The sequence below is a fragment of the Pelodiscus sinensis genome, chromosome 8 (assembly GCF_049634645.1).
Source record: "Pelodiscus sinensis isolate JC-2024 chromosome 8, ASM4963464v1, whole genome shotgun sequence".
NCBI lineage: Eukaryota > Metazoa > Chordata > Testudines > Trionychidae > Pelodiscus > Pelodiscus sinensis.
The window spans coordinates 40,275,705-40,303,447 of record NC_134718.1 but is presented as its reverse complement, the minus strand read 5'-3'; the positions used below and the strand labels follow the sequence as shown (position 1 = coordinate 40,303,447).

At 41.5% G+C, this 27,743-nt stretch overlaps 1 protein-coding gene across 3 annotated transcripts in view; it reads left to right on the top strand.

Moving 5' to 3' along the window:
- HTR7 (5-hydroxytryptamine receptor 7) overlaps window positions 1–24,714 on the top strand; it is a 60,871-nt gene extending 36,157 nt beyond the window's left edge. The window contains exons 2-3 of one of the 3 annotated variants that reach the window (XM_006121435.4): window positions 4,174–4,923; window positions 24,089–24,714. In XM_006121435.4, coding sequence (XP_006121497.3) covers window positions 4,174–4,923; window positions 24,089–24,131 — 793 coding nt within the window. In that variant the 3' untranslated portion in view covers window positions 24,132–24,714. Of the gene's footprint in view, window positions 1–4,173; window positions 4,929–12,047; window positions 13,997–24,088 lie in introns of those variants that run through there. The other 2 variants (XM_025183832.2, XM_025183833.2) reach the window with 2 other exon arrangements.
- The last annotated feature ends 3,029 nt before the right edge of the window (window positions 24,715–27,743 follow it).

Sequence of the window (27,743 nt, the reverse complement as noted above, 5' to 3'; positions counted from 1 at the left end):
AACAACTCTGGCACATCTCTCAGCTGATAAGAGGAGAAGAACAACAGGGGAAATGGTCACTTGAAATGTGGGGATGGGGGGCACTGATTCCTACTTTTGGAAGGTAATAATTATTCAGGTACTTACTGCATTAAAGGACCTACTATATGATACACAATAGTGACAAAATAGTTCAGAAAGTCATGATTTTTTGTTAAATTGTTCTGTAATCTGCAGCATATTAGACAGTGTCAGTTATTACAATTTTAAAGTTGTTTCTATATTTTCAAGGTTATGCATTTAGATAAAAGATGTGAAGATTCCTTGATTTATGCCTGCTTAGTTTTTCTAATCCATTACATTTAACAGAAGTAGATATAGTAAAAAGAAAACCAGTATATTATTATGTAAATTAGTACATTTTAATTTCCAATTGAATACATTGTGGAACTCAGCTTTACAATGACACCACATTTTCAAAAACTAATGCATTTTAATTAATATAAATATATTTTTGCTTACACTTTTTTTCTCACATTTGGATATACTAAATTGCACCATTAGGTATTCCAGAAACCAATATGTTTTGTGCACAGATTTGTCTTTTACTGAAACTTAGTTTAATTTCTCAGGCTGTATATTCTTCACCCCATCACCATAGCCTGATTTTGTTTCCATGGCAATGAATGAAATAGCTGGACATATATACGTGTGTCTGCTGTTGTTCATGCCCTTCAGGTCCAAAGTTCTCAAAGAACCATATCCTATATTGATTTCTGTAAAGTTATGTCTGATTGACAATAGCCTGTAATATCCTGAATGAACTTTATTGAATTAAGTTAAACCTTGTTGAAGTAGCTTTAATATCTTTGGGATCCACTCTATTTAAAACGCAGAGCGGTGTGTGTGATTGTGGAATTGTGCATATATATCGTCTTTAAGATATTCATACAATCTCTGGAAGGTATTAGGAACTTCAAAAGGGCTTTTTTTGGGTGGGGATGGAGAACAATACCTTGGGGAGGAAAATTCATTGGGGAAAGGAGAATGCAAATGACCCTCTTTGAATCTACACATTTGAGAGTAAACCCCGGGGAAGAAGAAAACATTGTATACTAATCTCCTGCTTCTGGAAATTCCAGATCAGAGACCTCTGAGTTGTATAACGGATGGACTAAACATGCTTTGATCGTGCTTGTTCTAATCTGAAACTGTTATGAGTTTCATCACAAAGCAGGTAGTGACAGAGGGAAAGGAGAAGCAGTGAGTGGCTTCCAGCTATAGGGTCCCTGGATGGGGGCCCAGAGTAAAGGCCTGCCCCCCTTGCTTCATTGACCACCGAAGAGACAGGCCAGCCAAAGAACTGCAGTTTGCCCCTGAAGGAGGTGCTGGAGTGGGGGTGCAGTTCGCCACTATGGCATGAGGCCAGGCAAAGTACTGTCAGTACTTCCCAGAAGGGAGAAAGACAATGGAGTTCGGGGGCAAAGCTGGAGGACCAGGCCCTCAAGAGGACACTGTGATTCTGAAGTGACATGGGTCCAGCCCCGAAAACAGTGGAGACAGTAGAGTGATGGTGGTGTACTCAACTGGACTAAGCTAATTTCCAAAGTGGCCAGCAAGAGGCGCCCTGTTACACCAAAAAAGGCAACAACTAGACACCTCAGTGCAGGTGCCACTGCTGGGCCACTGAAGGGAAATACCTGCGGAGTTGCTCTGGACTCAGAAACTGTGCATTACAAGTGACTTTTGATTAATGCTCAGTCATGCTAGTAATTTAACTCTTTTGGGGTTAAATTCTATTAGCCTCTTCTAAATAGTCCCATTGTTCCTCACCTTTGTACCTTGCCAACATTAATTGCAAAATGCTCCCATTAATGAATAGCCATTTTAAAGTTCCCTCGTACCAGTCAGCACGCTCTGGCCCATGATAATAGAATTCCAGACCTTTCCGATACAAACTCTGATTTTCTACATCTTGGTATGCCTTGGGGAACTTTCTGTTCATCATGGTGGCACAATCTTCAGCCAGCCAGTGATTTCACAGAATAGAATGTTCCATGATATCTACAGCTTATCTCTAAGACGTAGTAGGAGCTAATATTCTAATCTAAAAGGTGAGAGAGAACAAAACCCACAAAAATACTATAGCTTTTACTAGTATCTGTGTTACAATATGCAATCACTTATCATGGATGTGCAGTTCCAGCTAGCCATAACCGTTCTCAGCCCACTCCTGGCCCAGACTTCAGAAGCACAGAATGTTTTGACTAGAGCTCACTGAAACTGGCCAGTCCAGGCTGTGATGAAGATGGCAGTTACCAGAGTTACCTTTTACACTGATCTTGCCATGCCAAGGATGCTAATCTTCAGTGATGTTTCTGAGTGATTGTTGCCACCAGATTCTTACATAAAGAAGTCGCATTAACTATAATTTGCTGAATAGCAATAAGGGCACCAATATGGCACCTTACAGTAGTCTCACCGTCTAAATAGAACCTGAGTCCTAAATGTTTCTTAGAATAAAATATTTTTATTCTAAGTTCAAAATTTGAGAAAGATTTACAGCATGGAAACCTGGCAGCATACTTCATTTTAATCATAAACTCTATGGGTACGTCTAAACTACATGCCTCTGTCGGCAGAGGCATGTAGATTTGTTTGTTCAGCAAAGGCAAATGAAGCCGCGATTTAAATGATCGCGGCTTCATTTACATTTACATGGCTGCCGCACTGAGCCGACAAACAGCTGATCAGCTGTTTGTCGGCTCGCGCGCTAGTCTGGACGTTCCCCCTGTCGACATCAAAGCCCTTTGTCGGCAGCCTCGGTAAACCTCATTCCACGAGGAATAACGGGACTGCCGACAAAGGGCTTTGATGTCGACAGGGGGAACGTCCAGACTAGCGCGCAAGCCTACAAACAGCTGATCAGCTGTTTGTTGGCTCAGCGCGGCAGCCATGTAAACGTAAATGAAGCTGAGATCATTTAAATCGTGGCTTCATTTGCCTTTGCTGATCTGTCTAATCTACATGCCTCTGCCGACAGAGGCATGTAGTCTAGACACAGCCTTTGACAAAGCCTATTGTTTCTAGAGCATGTATGTAATTTGTTTTCTTAGTCTTTTGCAAACCTGAATGTACTAACTTCTATCCATTATAGCTAGATGCCTTTATTCCCAAGCACTGTTCAGCTGAAAAGTTGTAATATATTTTTATTTTGTTTAATAAATACTTGATGTGAGTGTTGAAGAAATGGCATTTCTTTCTAATTATGAAATAATAAAATGTATTATAATGTGCTACTAAAATGATCAAATCATGGAATGTAGTTGCAAAATCTGTGTTCTTTTTCTTGGAAGCACAATGGTAGGAGTAACACAATGTATCCTATTCAGTTCAGTGGCATGGCTTTAGGCACTTCATTTATAGAATATCTCTTGTAGTATCACTTATATTGCTCTAAGCACTTATAGTGCTCTAAGCAGTTATAAGTCTAAGTGTAAAAGAGTAATAGGATAAATCACCAAGCGTTAAGCTGCAGAAGTTAGCTAAGTCAAAATCTTACAGAATTTGTAACCACAATTTTGTAACCAAAAATTTATTTCCATCGATACATAATTAGAAAGATTCTACATCTGAGCCATGTCTACACTACAGATAAGATCAAAGCAGATGCAGCTGATCTTCCGAGGTTCAGATTAGCAGGTCTAGTGAAGACACGCTAATTCAAACTGAGAGGGTGCTCCTGTTGATGCCAGTAGTCCTGCTTCTACAAGTAATAAGGGAAATCGAAGGGAGAGTATGTTCCCTTCGACTTCCCTCAGTGTGGAAGGCACCAAAATTCTAGTTAAGATCATTCGACTTAAGCTACATAATTAACATAGTTGAAGTTGCATATCTTAATTTGAATTTATCCCCTAGAGTAGATCAGACCCTGGAGTGAAATTCTGGTCCGACTAAAGCGAATGGGAGTTTTTCCTTTGACGCCAATGGTACCAGGGGTTCACCCTAAGAAAATAACCTTCTGTACAGGAAAGCAGGCTCTGCCTATCCTAAAGATGAATAAGTCGACTTGAATTAATTGCAAGTTTAAAAAAGTGCAAAAGACTGGAATAGAAAATGTAAAATAAAATCTACATGAAGTGGTTTTCCCCATAAATCAGTGAACCATATAGTAACTCTATCTTATTATTCTAGGTACCTTGGAATAACAAGACCACTTACGTATCCTGTGAGACAGAATGGAAAATGTATGGCTAAAATGATCCTATGTGTGTGGCTCCTCTCTGCGTCTATCACCATACCACCACTTTTTGGTTGGGCTCAAAATGTGAATGATGAAAAAGTTTGTTTAATCAGTCAAGACTTTGGCTACACAATTTACTCCACTGCAGTTGCTTTTTATATCCCAATGTCAGTGATGCTTTTCATGTACTATCAGATTTACAAGGCTGCTAAGAAGAGTGCTGCTAAACACAAGTTTACTGGTTTCCCACGACCAGAAGAAAATGAAGGTATGGTTTCTGTGAATGGAGTTATAAAGCTACACAAGGAATCAGAAGAATGTACAAATTTTTCACGACTTCTTAAACATGATAGAAAAAACATTTCCATTTTTAAGAGAGAACAAAAAGCTGCCACTACGTTGGGAATTATTGTTGGGGCCTTTACTGTGTGTTGGTTGCCATTTTTCATCCTTTCAACTGCCAGACCCTTTATCTGTGGTACAGCATGCAGCTGCATCCCGTTTTGGGTTGAAAGAACATTTCTATGGTTGGGTTATGCAAACTCTCTCATTAACCCTTTTATATATGCCTTCTTCAATCGGGATCTGAGGACAACCTATCGCAATCTACTACAATGCAGATATAGGAATATCAACCGGAAACTATCAGCTGCAGGGATGCATGAGGCTCTGAAGCTTGCAGAAAAACCAGAATTTGTACTGTAAGGTCACTTATCCATTTTTACAATAATTCTCTGTTATATACACATTAGCTTTGTTTTCAGAGTTAAAAGAAAATCTGAGCAACTGCCCCCACAAAATCATTAACTATCTGTAAGACACAGCTATCAAACTTAGTTCGAAGCTCCACAGATTGGTTATGAGATGGACTGGGCCCTAGAGTATTGGGGATTTTAGTATAAACTGACCGTTCACACTTCATATTATTATAAAAGGAAACAATATGAGACAAAATTAGACTGGGGAAATTGCATCATCCAGGAATATAATTATTTACATATAATAATTGTATTTATTTGATTACTTGTGAATGAACATTAGCGAAGTTTACTATCACCTTCGTACACCTTCCAATGAACAGCATTTATAGATGGGAAAAAATGCACATTGATTTATATGGGCCAGATCATCTGCTGATACAAATTGGTGAAGCTTCAATAGTGCCATGTTGACTTATGAGGATCTCATCCCACACCTCTAACCATGAAACTGGTATATAGCCTATTTTAAGACCAGGAAAAGACAATCTGGTCCTTACCTGACCCTGCTTGATCTACCTCACCTGAGTTTATCAACTGAGCCCTTCTTCTAAAACGTAGTTTCCCAGACTCAAATCTAGGGTTCTGTTGGCCTTATTGATATTCTTTGTACAACAACTGTAGTGAACTGGATGGCAAGTTGTCTGAGTTTAGTGCAGCTTTCTGCTTTGTGGAGATTATCTACTGGTTTTTTAACCACTCCTTTGTATCAAATATAAAGCTTTTGAGACCTAAAATCATATTTTGGTCACTACTCTCATGATTGCCTGTTTTTTTCAAAATTATTAAGTTATGTCAAAAATCTCTCTTTTCCAGTAATGCATTCAACCTTGCCTAAAACTTGGATGTTTGTTCCATTTGGTGCCCTGCGCAGCAGCCTCTCCAAGGTCTTGATCCTGCTCCCATTGAAATCAATGGCAAAATTCCAACTGACTTGAATGAAGCAGGATTAAGCTTTATATCAATTCACTTTCTGAGGAATGATGACCAGTACTGCACACAGTATTCTAGACAATAACAAGTTACAGTAATGGTCTCAGAGGGTGCTTATTTTGCTTTTTGTCCCTTGCTAACACACATTAGTATCAGAGGGGAAGCCTTGTTAGTCTGAATCTGCAAAAGCGACAAGGAGTTATGTGGCACCTTATAGACTAACAGATTTATTGGAGCATAAGCTTTCATGAGCAAAGACCTACTTGATGAGCTGCATGTAGTGGAAATTCCATATGATTTATATGGGCCACAGAGGGATTTAGTGGGAATTTCCACTACATACATCTGACGAAGTGGGTCTTTGCCCACGAAAGCGTATGCTCCAATACATCTGGTAGTCTATTTATAAGATACATTAGTATACAATTTGCTCAATTTATCTGAGTGCACACTTCAGCTATAGATGTTGTTGAGTTTTACCCATGATAACGCCGAAATTCTTTCCTTATTATTGTGCTGGATGGTTGTTCCATTTGGTGCCTATTTCTTATCTTGACCTCTTATTCCAGGTTAACTATTTTAAAGTTGTCTCCCCTACTCAAATTTGCTATCTGCTGATGCAGTCACCTAACATGGGAAGATTCCCTTCTTTCTGCTGATCTGTTTTTGTTCACATATGAATGAATATTACAAACCACATCACTAACTGGAGTTCCTACATTTTGTAAATCTGAAGCTAAGATCGAAAAACGTGGAGCTTTTCTAAAAGAAATCTCAGGAATAATTAATATGGAATGAAACTATTTCTGTTATTTCACAATTTTATAACTCTAATTTTTTTTATAAAAAAGATAATTGGATATTTACTGAGGAGAAAGCATACTCATTACAAAGTAGTCTCCATTATTACTACTGTTAGAAATAAGGTTAGAAACAAGGTCATCACATAAATTCTATTTTCTCATAATGCCCAAATGTACCCAGAGCTAAATTCTGCTCTAACATTCACCACATTAATCTGTCTAGTCTTCTTGTATAGAGTTTGTAAAATCGCTGCAAGTACGCGAGCTTGCAGGCAATAGCTAATGTTTACCAGGAATGTGAGTTAAAAGAAATATGTGAGGAAAGACAGCTAGTAAATGGACAGGGAGGAAGATAAAAATGTAAATGACAAATAAGATGGATCAAAAGGGGGGCAGTATAGCCTTGGGGAGAAAATTGGGATGGGAGAGACTGCACTCCTGGGTTTTAAATTGAAGTTCTAGTAGTTTTTGTTCTGCACACACAGAAAAATAGAGGCCACATGGGTACTTACTATCTTATGAATCTGAGGACAGAGACACACATTGATTTATTTTGTATCCCAGGTGAAATGATTATGATTGCACAGGTGCTGAAGTTGGCCTAGAGCGTCAACATGTTACATACAAATGATACTGGGGCTGGTGATTCCATAAATACATTTTAATATCTATCATGAAATGAATGACCTTGTCATCAGAGGGCACCCATCTGCTCAGACATATGTTTTAAGATTAACACAATTTAAGGCCCTTTTTTAATAGGAGTGCCCAAATATCAGTATCTAAATCAATATACTGAAGTCAATAGGAAGTGCAGCTACCTTTGGTACCCAGATTTATGTCCCCACATCTGAGAATTCCAACTTAAGTTTTTTTCAGAAATCTGATCTTCAGGTGTGATTCTAGTCCCACACCAATGCTAGATCTGGGAGGTGTGTAGAAAGCTTCTTGTTAATCTGCAAGGCTTCAAAGACTTTTGAAATATCAAATAAAAAGTTGATTTTGTTGGAGTTTTGCAATCTTTACAAAGTGTTTTTATATTTGATACTAAGGGTCAATACTCCCTCAAATCTTTTCCATCCATGCATGGATTTTTTTCTTCCATGTGCAGAATGAATTGTTATGTGCAACAAAAAACTTAGCTGTAGGCATTCTGCAAATCAGCCGAGCAGCATTTGAATGCCTCCTGAGCAATTGCACAAGTTCACAGCTTACAGGGAACACTGTTTAGGGTTCAATCTGGTCCTCTGGAACACAAGGCAGCACAGAGAGAGCCTTTCACCCCCTTATCAGTAAGTTTCTCAACAGAGAGGTGTGGTCACCTTATCAGTCAGGCTCTTGCATCCCATCTGAAAAGGATTGCCCTAACTCCACAGCTGACTAGAACATATATTGACACCTACAGTAAGTTTTAGCACAACAAATGGTAGATGTACACATCTGCAACGTGGAAAAACAAAAGCGTAACCTACAATGGGGATGTTCCTATTAGGTAGGAAAGATTTTAAAATATTGCTAATGTAAACATTTCCCTAAAGAATATACTTGTGCTAGCAGTACCCATACTATTGAACCAGTCATGCAGCAACACGATTTTTTTATTTTCCAAACAGCAAGGCTACATCTACACTGGCACCCTTTTCCGGAAATGCTTAAAACGGAACAGTTTTCCATTATAAGTATTTCCGGAAAAAGCACATCTACATTGGCAGGATGCTTTTCCGGAAAAGCACTTTTCCCGGAAAAGCGTCCGTGGCCAATCTAGACGTGCTTTTCCGCAAAAAAGCCCCGATAGTAATTTTCGCGATCGGGGCTTTTTTGCGGAAAACACTACTGTGCTTTCTACACTGGCCCTTTTCCGGAACAGTTTTCCGGAAAAAGGAATTTTGCCCGAACGGGAGGAGCATAGTATTTCCGGAAAAGCGGCTGATTTCTTACAGTAGATCGTCAGTGCTTTTCCGGAAATTCAAGGGGCCAGTGTAGACAGCTGGCAAGTTATTCCGGAAAAACGGCTGATTTTCCGGAATAAGTGACCAGTGTAGACACAGCCCGACTGTTTACTTCTTGTGGTGCTAGGATTTTATTAGAAAACTCATTCACTGTCCCATATTTTCTGGAATATTCTTTCCCACATTTATATTCATACTTCTAGGGCTCCAGAATTCCTTCCTAGTTAAAATTATATGCTCTCTAGTTGTAGGGAAAAGTGGGATCAAGTTCTGCCCTCTTTTACACTAGATATATGTGGTGCAATGCAGCAGATTACACTGTGGTTTTGGAATTTAGCTAAAATCATAGATGAAACAAAGAAATGCTCTCCTGTGAATATTCTTTCTTTCAAAGACAGAGATTATTTCCTTCTTTTGAGAATGCTCTCTCACCATCTTTACTGCTCTTAGCTAGCTAGCTTTGTGAAAAAAAACCAAAGATGTCTTGTAAAACACAAGATTCCAAATTTCAGAGGAAAATAACATCCTTTATTATCTACCTACAATTTTTCAGTGCCTCTTGAAGCAACTTACTAGCATAGTTTCTGTTTAATTAACACTAGAGAGTTGTGTAAATAATGGAAATCATTATCCACAAATATTTACTCAGATTTGAAAGTAAAAGTACTTTGTGCTCACAGGTGTCATGTGTTTACTCTCCATATGCATTCCAGCAAGTGAGTTTTACTTGCAAGAATGAATACAGGAACTACATTTTAAGCTCAAAAGCTGGAGTATGCAGATACTTTATATGGAATACTGTTAGATGTTCAGGTTTTATGGGTCCCATTACCAGAGTCATGGCAATAGCAATTATTGTATTATTGTATTCAGCAACAAATTTTGAATTGCTGTTCTCAGAACTGTTCAGTCACCGTCATTCTCTTTGGCTCCTGCCTAGAAGACAGGGGCTTATTTGTCCTGATTTGGAAAGCAGAGGAGTCACTCTATTTTGCATCTCTATGATTAGGGCTGCTCTGTGTAGGATCTCTATGGTTAGATCTTCTCAGGAACCACAACATATGCATACAATGCAATATAAATCTACAGTTCAAATTCAGTCTAAACTCTAATCTGCCTTTCATCTATACACAAATTGGGCTAACCCTAGCTTGAGCCAGGATCCCATAATGCTTGAAGGACCAAGCTCTGTCCCCAGGTTCAAACCCTATGACTTTGCTGTGAGACTGCCGCCCCACTGGACTCTGCACTGGGGCATCTCCACAAGTGCCCACACACCCACAAGCTGACTTTCTTTATCTTCTGAACAGGCAAATTTGGTGGATAGTCAAGTTTTCCACAAGCCAGGAAACAAGAGAGAAGGCAGAACCAGAGACAGGCAACCAACTAGGGGCCAGAAGCTCCTTACACTATTTTCACAACTGATGGCAGGAAGTAGCTGGATCATCTCGCAGCTCTAGTAACCATCCACAGGCCTCCTCCAGTTCTAGGCAAGGAGCAACAAAGGGAAAGCCACAAGTTACTGCCAGAATTCCTGGACACCAGTGTAAGGATATACCAGAGCCATCAAGGAACAGAGCAATTTTTTTGTTTGCTTCTAAAGCTCATTCCGTGCATTGACTTTTAGATTTTAATAATCAGTACAGTTTATATTTATGTCAAAAGGGCATTGCATATTCATTATATTTGCAAATTTGGGCATTAATTCTTTGCATACACTCTCCATTTTTCTTTAAGCTATCCAGGGAACACACATGCTTTTCATATACTTAGTGGAAGGTATTTGGGGAATGATAAGCTTCTTGCTACCATATGTCTTTCATTATGTAGCTCCATTATCTTTGGTCATCTGAAGATTGTCATTTAAAGAGCTAATTCTCAGTGAAGAATCAAAGTTAGTTTTTCTTTGTCACAACTGTGTTAAAGGCTCCTTTTAGAGGTCTGGCGATTGATAATTTGCTTGCAACTCTCAAGGATCTTTACATCTACAGCTTGTATAAAAAAAAGTAGAAGTCTCAACTGTGGCCAAGGTTACTCAAGAAAGCTCTGGAGAAGGCATGCAAAAGTGGCTTTTGCACTCTGATTTTGAGCTGGCAGTGTGCTGGTCTGCTTTCCTGCACAACTTAGAGTGGACTCAAGGTTAGTTTCAGATTTTGTGAAGCATCTCCAGTTTGGCTGTTTTCAGAATATCTGCATGCTCATCCTTACATAATTCTCTTACTCAGAGTCCGAGTCATACCGGATACATTACAGCTTGTGGATTGTCAGGTGTCAGCTCTTGCTGATTCTGTTTCATTACTCCACATAAAGATGGCCTGACCACTCCTCTCTGATACTCACTTTTGTAAACTGAGGGCTAGATTGAGTTCTCCATTTAGGGCTACCCTTAAATAGTCACACAAAATTGCAGCTCGTGCGCATTAGCCCATTTCCACTAGAAGAGTACAACACAAATATTCTCTTCCTTTGATCCCTTACCTTTTCTGAGAGCAGTTGGTTTTGGTTATACTATACAATCCACAAAGATGTAAGTGACCTGGCAACTGGTTTACTTTCACTACATCCTAAAATGAGAACTACATTCCATTCAGTCAGTCTTCTTGTTGGTTTTCGGAGTAATCTTGTGAGCCAGAAGCAAGGTGTTTGCATCTCCTTTGGATTTCCTCCCTCCTCCATCAGTCCATTATAACCTGGGTTTGGTAAGTGTCAGAGCACAACCTAGTTGTTTAGTGAAGCTTTTGATTAATTGATGGATTCAACTAATAGCAGAGAGTGGGGATCTGTTGTTGAACCTTTGGAATGAAAGAAAAGTTAGGCACCAGTCCATTACTTTATACCCTTGTTTGATCAAAATAAAACAATTAAAAAAATTTTCTTCCTATGCAGATATTTTTTGCAAATACCACATAGAGACATAGCTGTGCCAAATAATCTGACATGAATGTTATTAAGGATGTTTGTGAGTAAATCTATGCTGCAAAGTATAGTCCTTCTGCTTCCCTTTCATGTTTTAGCTTTATGGTATATAACAAGCATCCAGAATACAAGGGCTGAATTTTGGGAGGTTAGAGGGACCAACAGCCATGCGCACTGGGATGTGGCTTGCTTTTCATCCGATTCCCCAGACTATCAGGGAATGAGGGGAAAGTACTTGCATTCAGTGTATGCCTTTCACATCTGGCTGGTAGAGGGAGCCCTACCCTCTTGAAATTCTGCCCTTGTCAGAGCACTGTTGAGGTACATTTAGGGATAATTCAAGTTACGACTGTAGAATGAAGCATACAATAAAGAATACCAAGGAATCTTGAAAATGACACCATTAGTTTTTCTCATAACTATGTACCATCTTAATGTTCTGTTTGATTTTTTTCTTGTTTTTCAGGAAACACTGCTCAAGAGATATACTTCTCTCAGGGAAAGCACAGGAAAAAAGTATCAGCAGATCCTGTTCATAGTTCACTGCAGATATTAGATTTTTTTATTATCCTTTAAAAATAAAATCTCTCTTTATCTGTTGGTCTTTGTACAAGAAGTACATGCTAATAGTATTTTTATTGCTGTTATCTTGATTTTTTTTCTAAATAGTCATTGCCACACATGAATTTGGTACAAACTTAGTATTTTGAATTTGTTTGTATTTGTTTTCAATCTTCATTTTGATATATCATAATGATGCTAGACCAGTAGCTTTTAACTTTTTCCAAAGCAGGACCTCCTTCAGCTCCTCTCCCAAGTAATCAGTGCCCCATACATGTATTAATATCGGAAGGCCAGAGTGTTTGCAGCCTCGTGACACATGCTCACAACCCCACATGTCCATAATTGTAGATGAAAGGCAATATGATTATTTGCTTCCATCCACGTTTATATATAGAGAGAGGCAATGTAGGAAACATTTTAACACCTAGTAAAGCTGTGATTTTTTCATTAGCATTACCATTGTCTATCATTTATAATCAATTGATATATAGGTCTAATTAAATAAACAATCCCAGAATCAGAAATGCATATTAAAATACCTAAGATTCCAGAAGAGAAAGAGCCCACTGAGAGGAAACCTACTGTATTGTTATAAACTACTGACATACTAGACTGGATAAATATTTTGCTTTTAGTTTTAGATATACTCAGTCAATAAAAGGTCAACAATTCTCTCTTTAATACAGAGGAGGTATGTGTAGTCTTGTTAGTAATCACATTGACAGCATGTTTAATGTTTTGTTTCTACATAAAACAAGAAACTGTACAAACTTTCTCTCATTTCTCAGAATGCAAGTATTAAGGTCTGTCGTTAATTAACAGTGCAAATGACTAGACTCAGGACCTTAAAACACACACTAACATAGCCCCTTCCATAAATGGGGATAATGGTTCTGAGCCCCTTTGTAAAGAGGTTTGGGATCTACAGATGTAACGTGCTATATGAGAGCTAGGTACCAGTAAGGCTATGTCTACACTACAGGCTTCTTATGCAAGAAGCCTTTTGCGCAATTTTTGCGCAAAAATTTCTTGCACAAGAGCACGTCCACACCTCAAAGCACATTGCTTTTGCAATGTGCTTTTGCACAAGAGAGCGTCCATGCTATTGGATGCTCTCCTGCATATAAAGCTACCCAGAACCGGTTCTATCCGGGCTAGAGGTCACCAGTTGCTCTTGAGTGCTGTTGCTGGAAGCCCTCCAGAAACGCGCGCTTAAAGGGACCCCCCTTGGACAGCTGCTTCTCTGTCTCTGTTGCCTGCTTGCTAGCCTCTTTGGCAAAGCAAAGCTTCAGCTGTGTGTGCCCTGTGCTTTTTGGAGATGACACAGCTTTTTGCCTTCTTGCTGTTTGCCATGGAACCCAAGCTGCCCCTGGGCATACGACGGCCCCACACAGCCATGCTGCATTTCCTGCCTACTTATTGCAGCTGTATGTGGACACTGAATTCCTCCTCGTGTCCCTCTGCATGGCTGCGGCTGCTCCCACCTGGCTGCTGCACCCCACCATACTCAGGAGTGTCAGGAGGCTGGAGACCAGTTCGGAGTGGTGGGACCGGCTGGTCATGGAGTGGTGGGATGACCAGCAGTGGCTGCGCAACTCCAGAATGCGCAAGGCCACTTTCCTCGAGCTCTGTGCCTGGCTCGCACCCACCCTCCAGACATGCGACACCCACCGGCGGCCCGCCATCCCCGTCCAGAAGTGTGGCGCTATTGCCTTCTGGAAGCTGGCCACCCCAGACAGCTACCGGCCGGTGGCCAACCAGTTTGGGGTGGGAAAGTCCACCATCAGGGCTATCCTAATGCAGGTAAGTACTCGCAGGATGCAGTCCCTGCCCAGGGGAGAGGGTGCTGGATAAGGGGAACCTTTGGGAGGGGGGACTGGGGACTGTAGGGGGCGGACTGGGAGTGGGGGGAAAAGAAGGCCTGGCCCCGGGGGCTTGTGCAGTCCTGCCCTCACACAGCCCTGCTGCTGAGGGCAGGGCACGGGCTCATAAGGGGTGGCTCCTGGGAGGTTGGGGGAGCAGAGGAGGGGAGGGGGATGGGCACCTCCCAAAGGCTCACACAACCCCCCTCTCATTCTCTGTTCTGTGTGTTTCTTTGTCTCCTTCTGCAGGTTGTCTGGGTCATCAATTCCCTGCTACTGCGCAGAGTCATCCGTCTCCAAGACGTGGATGCAACCATGGGTGGATTTGCTGCCCTGGGGTTCCCCAACTGCGGGGGAGCCATCGATGGCATGCACATCTCCATCCGGGTCCCAGAACATCAAGCGGCCCAGTTCATTAACAGAAAGGGCTACTTCTCAGTAGTCCTGCAGGCCCTGGTGGATCACCAGGGCCTCTTTACAGACATTAATGTGGGGTGGTCAGGCAGGGCACGATGCCTGAGTTTTCAGGAATTCCAGCCTGTGCACCAAACTGGAGGCAGGCATCTTTTTCCCCCGCTGGGACTTTGCGGTGGGTGAGCACAACATGCCAGTGTGCATAGTGGGGCATGCAGCATACCCACTCATGCCCTGGCTAATGAAGCCGTACACCTGCCACCTGGGACCCAGCAAGGACCTATTTAATGCCCACCTCAACCGAGCCCGGATGCAGGTCGAGTGCACCTTTGGGCATCTCAAGGGACGGTTCCGTTGCCTCCTCACCTGCCTGGACGTCAGGGAGTGCAGTATCCCTGAGATGGTGGCAACGTGCTGTGTGCTCCATAATATTGTGGAGTGAAAAGGGGAGGCCTTCCTTCGGGGGGGGGGGGGGGGGCAGAGGCTGGCCACAAGGGCCGTGCGTTTCAGCAGCCCCAGACTGCTGCCACCCGCAAGGCCCATCAGTTGGGGGTATGCATCCGGGAGGCCCTGAGGGAGAAGTTTTCTGAGGCCCCCCAGTAATTCTCCCCAGGGCTGCCCCAACAGGATATTCTGCCTTTCTGCTCTCTCCCTTGCCCTTCTCGCCCCTTCCCTACCTCCCAATAAACACACCTGTTTGGTTTGAAAAAAAAATTAGTCTTTTTTTATTCAACATCAAGAGAAGGGGAGCAGGGGAAGAGGGAATGTCTGAATTGGGAGGGGGGATCAGGACCCAGCTGAACATGCCCCTCCTGCAACCCATTCAGGTCCCCAGACCCACCCAACCCCGAACACATGGCAGAGCAGCCTGCCCCACTAACCCTCCCAGTCCTGAGGGTTGGCTGGGAGGGGGGGGGCAGGAGGATGGGCCATAGGCATCACTTGGGAGGGTGGATGGGCATTGGGAAGGAAGGGAGGAGGCATGGCATGGGGAGGCAGGAGAGACATAGCAGGGTGGGCAGTGGCCATGGGGGGAGGCAGGAGGATAGGAGGCAGGAGCAGCGGCATTGGGTGGATGTTCCCCCGTGAGGGACAGGATGTTACAGATGTTGTCACAACATGACATCTCTCAGTCCACGCACGCTCCCACCATTCTAGGTTGGCACTGAACCTGCGCGACAGGTGTCATGAATGTTGTGCATGACGCCGACATGTTGCTGCATGAACTGCTCCCCAGGCCTGGCTCGTCTGTGGCTCCCCCAGACTCTGACTGGTGGCTGTGGCGGTGCTGTGGCTGGGCTCTGCATCCCGTCTGGTCCAGCTGTGGAGAACACAGAAAAGGGAGAGGCCGTCAGTCCTCCCTGCACACACATTCTCTGACGCTGTGCCCTCCTGTGTGAGCGGCACCTGTATCAGTCCACAGCCCGCAGGAGGGGGATGTCCCAGGTGCAAGGCCATGTGTGGACTGCACAGCACGCCCTGTGTCACAGGGGCCTTGAGGTTGCCAGAGGACCATGCTGCCCTTTTCCCCCCTGGGCACGCACACCATGGCCAGACAGGCAAGGGAAGTGTATGGCCCCAGTGAATCCCTGCATGGGTGGCAAAGGAGCCGTGAGCAGCCTGCCCCGCCCTGTGGGGTGCACATTCAGCTGTGGCTCGCTGGGCTATCATTGGGAGCGGTTGCTGCCTCTCATGTGCTGTGTGCAGCACTCCAGGGTGTGAATGTATGGGGGTAGGGGTTGTGCCTGCACCCTTGCGGCTAGTGTGTCCAGGCATGAGACTGGCAGCAGGCTTCTGGGCATGTCGAGGGGCTGGCTGCTGTGGCTGCGTGCTGCACCCTCCTGCTGTATGTGGTTGCACATGCCCAGACTGCAGCAGCATGTGCTGGCCTAGCAGCCCGTGTGACACTGTGCCCTCTGCCCCCTGTGTGGCTACCTTCCCCACCCTGTGTGTTTTTGTGTGTGCCAACATACCTGAAGATCCCTCCCCAGTCTCCTCGGAGGCCTGGGAGACGTCCAGGCTGCAGGGACTGGCTCCAGGGACAAGGTGATGGTCCCACTGTCCTGGTCATCAGCGTCCTCCTCCGTCAGGGGCTGGACTTGCCCCTTCTTCTCCTCTGGGTCGGGGACAGCCTCCAGGTGCTGGACTACCGGCTGCTCCAGTCCGGCATCCACCACATAGAGGGGAAAGAGTGTTTCCCCACAAGGATGTGGTGGAGTTCCCTATAGTAGGGGCAGGTGTGGGGTCCTGCCCCTGAGTGCCCTCTCCACTTCCTGGCCTTTCCATACCCCTGAAGGAGCTCCTTCACCTTTGCCCAGACTTGCTCCATGGTCCAGGCAGGGTGACCTCCCTCCGCCAGGGATGCGGCCATGCAGGCGTAGATCTCTGCATTTCTCCTCTTGGTCTGGGGGTCCTGCAGGGACTCCTCCTCGCCCCACAATTCAAGGAGGGTGGCAATTTCTGGGCTACTGCAGGTGGGGGCATGCCTTTTGGTCCCCCTTGGGAGGTCCTGTGTCCCCTGTGGCTGGTCCCTGGAAGGGCCAGGGACGGCTGCGAGGGGTTTGGCGGGAGGCCATTTGTGGATGAAGCAGAGTGGCATGCTGAAGGCACCTGCTGTGGGTAAACTTCTAGCCACAAGGCTTGTGCAGGGTGCCTGCGGCTTTAAAGGTGGCCAGCAGACAGGAACAATAGAGTTCTGATTGACTTGGCTGGAGTGGCCAAGAGGCCACCATTTTTTTCCTCTGGAGGCCAATTCTTGTGCAAACCCCCCTGAGCTGTTGCACAAAAAAGAGTTATGCCTCATAGAAGGAGGTATACCTACACTGCAAAAAGCCCTGTGTTCTGCCATTTTACTGTAGATTTACTTGCGCAAAAGTACACTTGAGGTATGGACGCTCCACTGCTTTTTGTGCAAAAACCTTGCAGTGTAGACGTAGCCTAATAATATAAGGGAGCCAAGCAGCGTTTTTAAACAGGAGTTACATACAGTAATAGAGATCATGCACATTCAGGAACAGAGATCATTCAATTGCAAGAAAAATATAGACAAAATAAGAACAAACATATGCTCGATATATACCATGGAAAAAAATTATTTTGTGATATTTCAGATGTACAGAACATGGTGACTAAATTGAAATTATAGAAAGTTAGGAACTGAAGGGTCCTTGATAGATCATCTAGTCCTGAAAAGAGGCAGGACTAAGTATTATCTAGACCAGGGTTTACCAACCTATGAGTCGGGACCCAAATATGGGACGCCATTACATTTCAAAAGGGTCGCCAAGTGTCTCCCCAGGCAACTCTTCCCTCCCTCCTCCCCTGTTTTTGAATTGCCTTGAGTCACCAAGTCTTCTTGAATTGTCAAAATGGGTCCCCATCTGGAAAAGGTTGGGAACCGCTTATCTAGACCTAAGGTTGCTGCTCTACTTGTTTGGCATCTGGGCAAGGTGGGGGGCATTGAAGGGCCTCACCCAGCCAGCCTTTTGGTGCTGCCCAGAGTGCACTGCCCAGGGTTCTGGCAGTGATTTCAAGGGCCTGGGGCTCCGGCTGCTGCCATTGCTGTAGGAGTAGCAGCAGCAGCTGGGGGTCCTGGCCCTTTTAAATTGCTGGGATACAAGGCAGCTGCTTATTTTGCCCCCTCACCTTATGTCAGAACACAGCTCTGCCTAGACCGCTCCTGACAGGTGTTTGCTTACAAATCCACAACCTCCCTAAGTAATTCATTCTACTGCGTAACTATCCTTGTTGTTAGGAAGTTTTCCTAAATGTCTAATGTAATTCTCCTTTGCTGCAATTTAAGCCCATGGTATCTTGTCCTATCCTCAGTGGTTAAGAACAATTTATCACCCTCCACTTTATAGCAACATTTTATGTATTTGAAGACTTTTGTCCCCCAATCAGTCTTCTCGTCTCCAGACTAAACAAATCCATTTATTTCAGTCTTTCATCTTGCCAGGTGTCTAATCATTGTTGCTCGTCTCTTGACTTTCTCCAATTTGTCCACATCTTTTCTGAAGTGTGATGCTCAGAATTGGACACAGTATTCCAGTGGAGCCCTTATTTATTCTGAGTAGAGTGGAAGAATTACTTCTTGTATCTTGCTTACTGCACTCTTAACATACTACACAATGAAGTTGGGGTTTGGATTTTTTTTTGCAACAGTATTACATTGTTGATTCACATTTACTTTGAGAACCAGTATCACTCCCTTATTCTTTTCTACAGTAATGCTTTCTAGGCACTCATTTGTGCAAGTGACTATTTCTTCCACAGTGTAATACTTTGCATTTGTCCGGATTGAATTTCATCCTATGTATTCCAGATTATTTCTTCAGATTATTTCTCCAGTTTATCAAGATCATTTTTAATTATAATCCTATTGTCCATTTCTCACAGCTTTGTATTGTCTGAAGACTTTACAAGTGAACTCTCTAGACCATCGTCCAATTATTTATATGAGGACATTAAAAAAGCACCAGATTCAGGACAAGTCTTCATAGGACCCTGCTCAATATACTCTTCCAACTTGACTGAACCATTGATAACTACTCCAAATGCAGTTTTTCAACCAGTTGTGCATCCATCAAATGGCTGGTTTGTCTAGGCCAGTGGTTGGCAATTAGAGGCCCATGGACGAGCACTGGTGTCTGAGACACAGTTTAGGAAGGATCTCCCTGACACACTTTAGGAAGGCAGGAAACCAGTCTCCAGTATCCAAAAAGTTGAAACACACACTGGTCTAGGCTGCATTTCCTTTGTTATGAGAGGGTCACATGAGACAATATTAAAAGCCTTACTAAAGTCGAGATATATCTGCTTTCCCCTTATCCACAAGGCTTGTTACCCTAGAAGGAAGGATATTATTTGCATTTGATATGATTTGTTTTTGACAAATTCATGGTGACTGTGACTATTATCTTCTTATCTTCTAGGCAGAGTTGTCCTGTCCCTAGGATGAATCGGGGCAGCTGCCTCAGTCCCCATGCTTTTGGGGCCCCGGAAGTAGCTTCCCCAACCCATCCTTTGGAAGGGAGGGACCCAGGAGATTACAGGTCCTGGTGCAGTGGCAGTAGGGGTTGTCTTCCCCGTCAACACCCACCTCATAGTTAGAGGGAGGAGGAAGAGGAGTGAGTGTAGAGCAGAAGTGGAACATATGGAGAGAAATCGGGCAGAGCCTGCAGTGGGGAGGTTGCTCCCGGCTCTGTACCTGGGGCACTTGGGTGGGTACTTGGGATGGCCCTGATTCTAGGTGCTTACAAATTGATTGATTGAATATTTGCTTTATTATCTTTCTGGGTATTAAAGTTAATTATACTGGTCTATAATTTTCTGTGTTATCTTTATTCTTCTTTTTCTAGATAGGCCCTTTTCCAGTCCTCTGGGATCTTTCATGTCCTTCACGAAGTCTAACAGATAATTGCTAATATTTCAGAGATCACTTCAGCCAGTTCCATAAACATTCTAGATTATATTTTGTCATGCTCTGTTGACTTGAAGACATCTAGCTTGTATAATTATTATCTTGTTCTTTCCCTATTTTAGCCTCAGATCTATCCCATTTTCACTTATGTTCTCCATGCTAGTCATCTAATCACTGCTAACCTTTTTGGTGAAAACTGAAATAAAAAAGGCATTTAAAACTTCTGACATTGCTGCATTTTTGTTATTGTTTTTTCCACATTTTTCAATAATGGGCCTACCTTGTCCTTGATCTTTCTCTTGTATCTCATGTATTTGTAAAATATTTTCTCATACTTTTATACCTATAGCTTGTTTAATCCCATTTTGTGTCTTGACCTTTCTAATTTTGTGCCACATGCATATACATTCATCCTTTGTAATTTGACCTAGTTTTCACAATTTGTAGGACTTTTTTGTTTCACATCCTTGAACATCTCATGGTTGAGCCCTGGTGGTCTCTAATCAGACTTCCTTTCCTATACACTGGGATGGTTTACTCTTGTGTTCTTAATAATGTCTCTTAAAAACCTGCCAACTCTCCTGAGCTGTTTTTTCCCTTAGATTTGCTTCTATCCCTACCAGTTCTCTGCTTTTGCTAAAGTTTACCTTCTTGAAGTCCACTGTCTTTGTTCTTCTGTTTTCCCTTCTACCACTCCTTAAAATCATGAACTCTATCATTTCGTGATCACTTTCACATAAGGTACCTTCCATCTTCAAATTTTCAACCAGGTTCTCTCTATCTATAAGAATCAAATCTAGAACAACCTCTCTCTTTAGCTTTTTCTCCACCTTCTGCAATAAAAAGCTGTCTCCAATGTATTCCAAGAACTTGTTGGACAATCTCTGCTTTTCTGTATTATCTTCCCAACAGATGTTTGGGTAGCTGAAGTCCCTTATCACCACCAAGTCCTATGCTTTGGATAATTTTGTTAGCTGTTTAAAAAAAGCTTCATCCCCCTCTTTTTCTTGGGTAGATGATCTGTAGTAGACCCCCCCAATATGGCATGAATCTTGATTTTAGGTCGTTTATCCTTAGCCAGGCACTTTCAACAGGTATCCCACTTTTGTCTCATTGCAAGTTTTTATGTCTTTGATATACAAGCCAACATTTCCTCCCTTCTCATCTGGTCTTCATGAACAAGCTGTACCTTTCTATACCAATATTCCAATCATGTGAATGATTCCACCAAGTCTCTAAGTATTACAGTGATTGAACATTATATAGAAATATAGAGCTCAAGTGAACAATTGTCTTCTCCTAGAAAGCATATAAATACTACTTTGATAATAGCTACAAACCTACCTATGATAAATTGATTTGCTTCCACTAGAGACAAGATTTTAATACTGAAGACTGACTGATTAGTTAAAAAGCTTCAGCGGGGTAGCCAAGTTCATCTGTACAGAATAAACTTAAACAACAAATAGTCTGGTAGCACTTTAAAGAATAACAAAACATGTAGATGGTATCATGAACTTTCGTGGGCACAGTTAAAGCATGCTTACTAGAAGCCTGGCAGGGCCATTATGGTTTAGCAGTACACTCAGGCTACGTCTACATTGGCACCCCTTTCTGGAAAAGGGATGCTAATGTAGACTTCGGAATTGCAAATTCCGCGGGGGATTTAAATATCCCCCGCGGCATTTGCATTTACATGAAATTTACTTGAAATTTACTTGAAAGTAGGAATAAGAGATCCTCCAGAAAAGGACTTATTTTCCGGAGAATCACGTCTAGACTGGCGCTTTTCTCCGGCTTATCCCCAAGCTGGAAAAAAGCGGCAGCCATGTAAATGCAAATGCCGTGGGGGATATTTAAATCCCCCGCGGAATTTGCAATTCCGAAGTCTACATTAGCATCTCTTTTCCAGAAAGGGGTGCCAATGTAGACTTAGCCCAAGAGATTGGGGAATTTTCCCTATAATCTTACTTTAGCATGGATTTCCCCCAAGAAAAGACTGGTTTTGTATGCTTGGGATTGATTCTTTTGGGCTCTTTGTAGCTCCTCTGAAAGGGTGCAGGTGAGAGGCCCTGATATTTACCCTGATAGGATGGGGCTTAAAAATATCATGGAAATTGATCAGCATGAAAAAGAGAACTTAAGGATCACTGACTGTACACATAGAATTGATAGGTCTTATACAGTAATTCAATACACATTGGAATTCTTTTCAGAAACATATGGATTGCAGGGCTGGTGATTTAGATTTAGATTGATTTAGATTTCTCTTTTTAAAAATTGTTACAAACAAGCAATTAATACAGCAAACAATATGAAAGTACCAGTAAGGGGTTCTAATTTTAAATCATAAAATCAAATTTAGAATTAGGAGAGTTAATCTACCATATCCTTGCTACTCCAGATTTTCTTTCTCTGTCTCGCTCTCTCTCTCTCACCCACATGTACAAATAAAGATCAACAGAGCTAGCAGCTTCTGAGGTCATTCCTATTGACTTCAGTGACTGTGTATCTCTGAGAGCAAAAATTTGGCTCTACAAGTTGTATTCATTTCAGATTTCTGTAATATATAAGCAAAGATCAAATATATAACTTCCTATGGCATCTGCAGGCAACTAAAGCAGACCCAGAATATTATTTTTATTTAACTATATAAAAGCTATAAATAAATAAAACCTATTTCTTATTATAAACAATACATTTTGATTATTATATAAATAAATTAACCTATTTTTGATTATTTCATTTTTCCATGTCTAGTTTTGACCTTGGATATGATTACCTGGTTAGTTCTCACAATTAATTGCTTAATTCTCTCATTTTAATTAACAATGGAAATAAACTTGTTTGAAATCTATGTCTGCATTGTATTCCCATTGTAAAATTGCTTTTCTTGTGTTAACCTTTGTTAGTCATCAGTAAGTGCCTCCTTTCGTTCAGCTTATTTCTTGTTTGCTAGGATGTGTTCATGTGCTAAAAATCTTAAGCGGAGAGTTAATGAAATAATTGGCTGTTAACAGGTTTGCTCCTGCAGCATGTGCTGTTTTGAATAATCCCATTGATTTCAGTAGGAATAGCCACATGAAAAAGGGCTCTGCTCAGGCCCAAAGGTACCACTAACGTTATAGCATGCTGAGGAAGTTGAGTTTAGGCTATTTTATAAACGAAACTTAGAATTCTCCACTGTTTCCATTTTTAATTTTCTGCCATTCATGTGTGCACAGATTTTTTTTTTTTATTTTATTTTTTGCAAATCCTGCATCTCAACCCCATGTCCAAGTGGCTGAGGAAAGAGTCTTCCTGTGAGACAGAATGACTGGTGGATCTATGTGGTCACAGATTCACTACCATTCTCCACAAAGAGCTTGATTCTGAGTTTAGTGAAATTAGTTACTGGTTAAGTACTTTGCTGGGTGAGTTTGGCGTTTTGCAGAGAGTTTGGCGTTTTGCAGAGTCAAGCCCCAAACTTCTTGCTGGCCCCTGGAACAGAATTCTGACAATGTGCAGGGACTGATTACCTCTTGGTTCCTTTTCCAGAGCAGAATAACACTAGTTCCACTGGGCTGAGTTCCTGTATATCAGGGGAAGGAGCCGGATTGGGCCCAAATGATCGTTAATGGGACAATGTTGCAGCTAAGATACAATGTGACATTATTATGTTAACAGATATTCAGTGTGAAGTTATGTGAATAAAAGTCACTTTACAAAATCAAGGGAGGAATTCACCACCACCAGCTTCCTCAGGGCTGGCATCCTGCTGTGGCCCCTTTACTTAGTTTTTGTGTCATAAGAAACTGAGCAGGACAATGTCAAGTTGTCTTCTGAGGCATTCTCCAAAAGTCCCAACATAGGCAATGTAGGACCAGGAAGTAGAGAGGGGCAGGCTAGAGGGAGAGCTTTAGCAGATGCTCCTGCAGCAATTTTAAATGGCACTCTCAACTGCCCAGCTTGGGTAGCTGTACCTTAGAGTTGTCCAAATTATACTGAAGGTCTTTTTAGCCTTCATAGAAGCCCAGAATTGGGCAAGCACAAAGATGACCTTAGATACTTCTTCGGGTCTCAAGTTTTGTGCTAAATTTATTGAAAAGAGCTTGCATTCTTTAAAAGCCTAATTCTGTTCCCATTAAGGTTAACAAGAGGTTTTCCATTGATTTCAATGGGAGTTACATCAATCCCTAAGCAGAGGACTCTGATATATTTTCCTATCTAATTCATTGTGGGTTGTGTATTTTTTTTCTTAAACAGGAGAAACTCTGATTACGCAAGAAAAAAGAGTCATGACTCATGACCAAATGCACAGTGAAGTAGCCAGATAAGGCCAAGGCACAACTCTGGAAAGAAAAGTAATGAAGATTTAGCCTGGGAAGAAATCAGATGGATTATGAAATACACTTCATTTTCTTTGGATGGGAATGCTTAAAAAATAAAATAAAAACCAATGATCTTGGTGCATTGTATTAAATGTATTTCTCATGAAAGTGGTGACATTTCTCATTTGCTAGTGGGACAATTGCTATTGTATACAAATGAAAATTGTTTTCTGTTTGAGAAAGTCTAATCATTTTAGCAATAAGCAGTTTGACAGCTGAGGTGAGAGAAATCAACTGAAATCCAGAAAGACAAAATATTGTACAGATCTCCACCTTTATACATCAAAGTAAACAAAAGAGAACATTCATTTATGTTTGTCATGCTTGTGAGTTACAACATTACTGTCAATATTCAGGGATTATCCATGATACAGAATGTATTTTGTTTTCCTACAAAAAGATATTTTTCAAGCAAAAGGTGGCAAAATACTTCCAAGCCTTGTCTTGAAAATTCTCTGTTTGTCTGAGCTAAAGTCCACAAAGGCAGCAATAAAAAGCTGTTTTTTGTTAAAAGTGGCCCTTTGGTACTAAATGGCTAAAGCCCTGTCTAATTATATGTTTTTTACATAGGTGGTTGGTTGGTCTTTAAGATTAAAATAGAACATAATCTGTTGTCTCTGGCCTTTTAGTAAAAATGTGTCTCATGGATTTTATGATGACAAAAATCCAAGAGACAAAAGCAGGATATCCACATTTTATGCATCAAAAGGTTAATTTATGTCCTTTCTAAGTGTTTTTAATGTATCAGAATCTATAGAGAAACTAGGCTTTGCGTTTAAGTAACTGCATAAAACAGGGGTGGGGAATCTAAGGTCTGGGGGTTGGATGTGGCTCCTGGGTTGCCTGGATCTGGCCCCCGAGGCTTAGGGCCTCCCACAGCACTGGGGAGCCCACAATGGCACTCCAGCTCCGCCCAGACCCTCCCCTTCCGCCACCTCCCCACAGGCTCTAGTCCCGTACTAATTTTTTTGTGGCTCTGCGGCCCCTGATCCAAAAAAAGGTTTTACTATGGCATAAAAGGTAGGCAGATTTCAACACTCTCTTGCATGCTGTTTTCAAAGAATATACATAAAAGCATCTTTTTTTACTTTGAATCTCATTTGTTCAGTTGAATTTCACAGGGGTATATGCTGTTAGACTGATGATAATCAAGTACCATAGTAGCCTCTGGTCAGTGTATTAAAAGTCTCCAGGGCTCCATTTAGGACCTCATCACTAGGATTAGTCACTGTGACTTCAACATTTTAAATAAAATAAGTGCCTCTGGTAATTTACTGGGATTTCCCAAGAGGTACATACTGGGAACAAAGAGATCTATACAAAATTCAATATCAGTGATAAAAGTTTTGTTAAACTTTAAACATTTAATGTAGGAAAGAGAAAGTTTATTGTAATTACTCAGTGGACCAAATTCTGATTAATTGCCTTGGCGTATGATTTTACTATAATTACTCTGATAAAGTTGAATTAGAATAGGGCGTGACATATAAAACTAATAACGGAAGATTGAAAGGAGAAGAAGGACTTTCACGAGTGACAATAAAAACAGAAACCTGAAGATTATTAAACAAAAAAGCAAAAGGACATCTATCATATTCTAAGTCTAGTTTTTTACTCTGACATGCATAGCTACTTCAGATATTGAAGCACCTGTATTCAGAACTAAGTAGAATGTCAAACTCTTTTTTTAAAGTAGTACCAAAACCTTAGTTTCCGATTTAATAGAATAATTGTACATTATTAGATCAATAATTCAAATGATTTTTGTAATATGTACTAGTATTTCAATTACCCATGAAATTCACTGTAATTATGGTGACATTAAATTTAATCTAAAATATATTCTATTTGTAAAGGTCAGAAGAGAAAAGTTGGGAGCTAGGAACGCTTCATCAAATTGATAGATGGGGATCTGCAATGAGGAAATACGTGCTAACTGCTTTTGGAACAACATGCCTGTTGGAAACATAAGCAATAGTAAATCTATAATATCATTGGGGGTTTTTAGCCAGTGATTTTGTTGTAATTTTGTCTAATATATTTTAAGAGGCTCCAATGATAGGCACTATCAGCCATTGGTGCCTTTAAAATTTACCCTGAATTCCCATCTTTTTGTTAAATTAGAACAATGATCTCTTGGAATAAATACAAGTAACATGAACTACATTACTATTTTTCTAAGAAGAAGAAGATTTAGTAGAGCATGTACAGTGAACCAAGTTTGGTATTTCCCTATCCCTAGCATGGGAGAGCTGGTGGGGAGTGTTGCCTCACAATCGTTTACAGGTCCACAACTTAGCATCAACTAAACAATACACAAGGGTTACAAAGAATATGGAACATCATAATATTCTGGTGTTTTATCATGCAATGTGGAGCTCATTATTCCACCTGAGGCCTCTCCTGCAATGACATCTTCTAGATAACGTCTGTTATACTGAGCAGTAGGTGGCAGAACTAACTCACTTTGCCAATGAGAGATAAAGGCTTCTCTTAAATACCTACATTCCCAGAATACATTAATCAAACCATGCGCACAACATGCTGCAGGGTACAAAAAGGAGTGTACAAAAAGGCCAGCAGGTAATTTGAATAGTTGCATAAAATGATACTCAGTACTTCTATAATGTCTTCCATCTGCAGATTTACATGTGCATTACAAACACTAAGTTTCACACAAGGTGATTTGATATTATTCTTATTTGACACAAGTAAACTTTTAAATGATCTGACCAATGCTGTAGCAGTCCTAGAAATAGAACTCAGGGTTTCTGGCTCCAACACCTTTCCCTTACTAAAAAGGAATCTTCTCTGCTCTTCCTTTCTCATGGTAGTATAGCACCTTCTAACATCAGCTCTAGATAACTTGTAAAATACCTGAAGTTTAAGATAGAGGATAATTATGTTGTTAGTTTTTGTGGTCATGGATGATTTGTGGTGTAATGGTCCGAACGGGACTTCTATGAGGTTATACAAAAATGTGGGTGAACTTAAGACACCTGAAAGGGGCCTGACTTTCAAAAATCCTCTGCACATTCACCATGAAAATTAGGGCTCTTTTAGATGTCTGAAGTTGGGCACAAATGCCAAAATGGGAGGGACTCATGATCATGAGCCCCTTTTGTATATGCCAAAAATACAAATGAACCCCAAAAAATAAGGTTGGGGTTTTCCAAAGTACCTCAGAAGATAGTAACAAAATCTCCTTAAATATTAATTGGCTTAAAATACCTAATGCCCTTGGCTCCTTGGAGAAATCCTAGTTTCAATGAATAAAAATAAGGTGTTAAGATTCAATGTTAGACTCATGGCTCTTTCAATTTCTTTCCTTTTCCCATTGAAAAAAATAACATTTTAGGTTTATATCTCTTTATTTTGCTTGAATAAGTGATATGCTGAACCCATATTTCTTCAAAGTACAATTTGTACAATAAGTTCTTTTCTGTTGCTAAGTTAGATGAGGATAATGTCCATTTTGCAGTAGAGAATTCTAGTTCTTTAAACATCTTTGTTTTTTTACAAATCTGTGG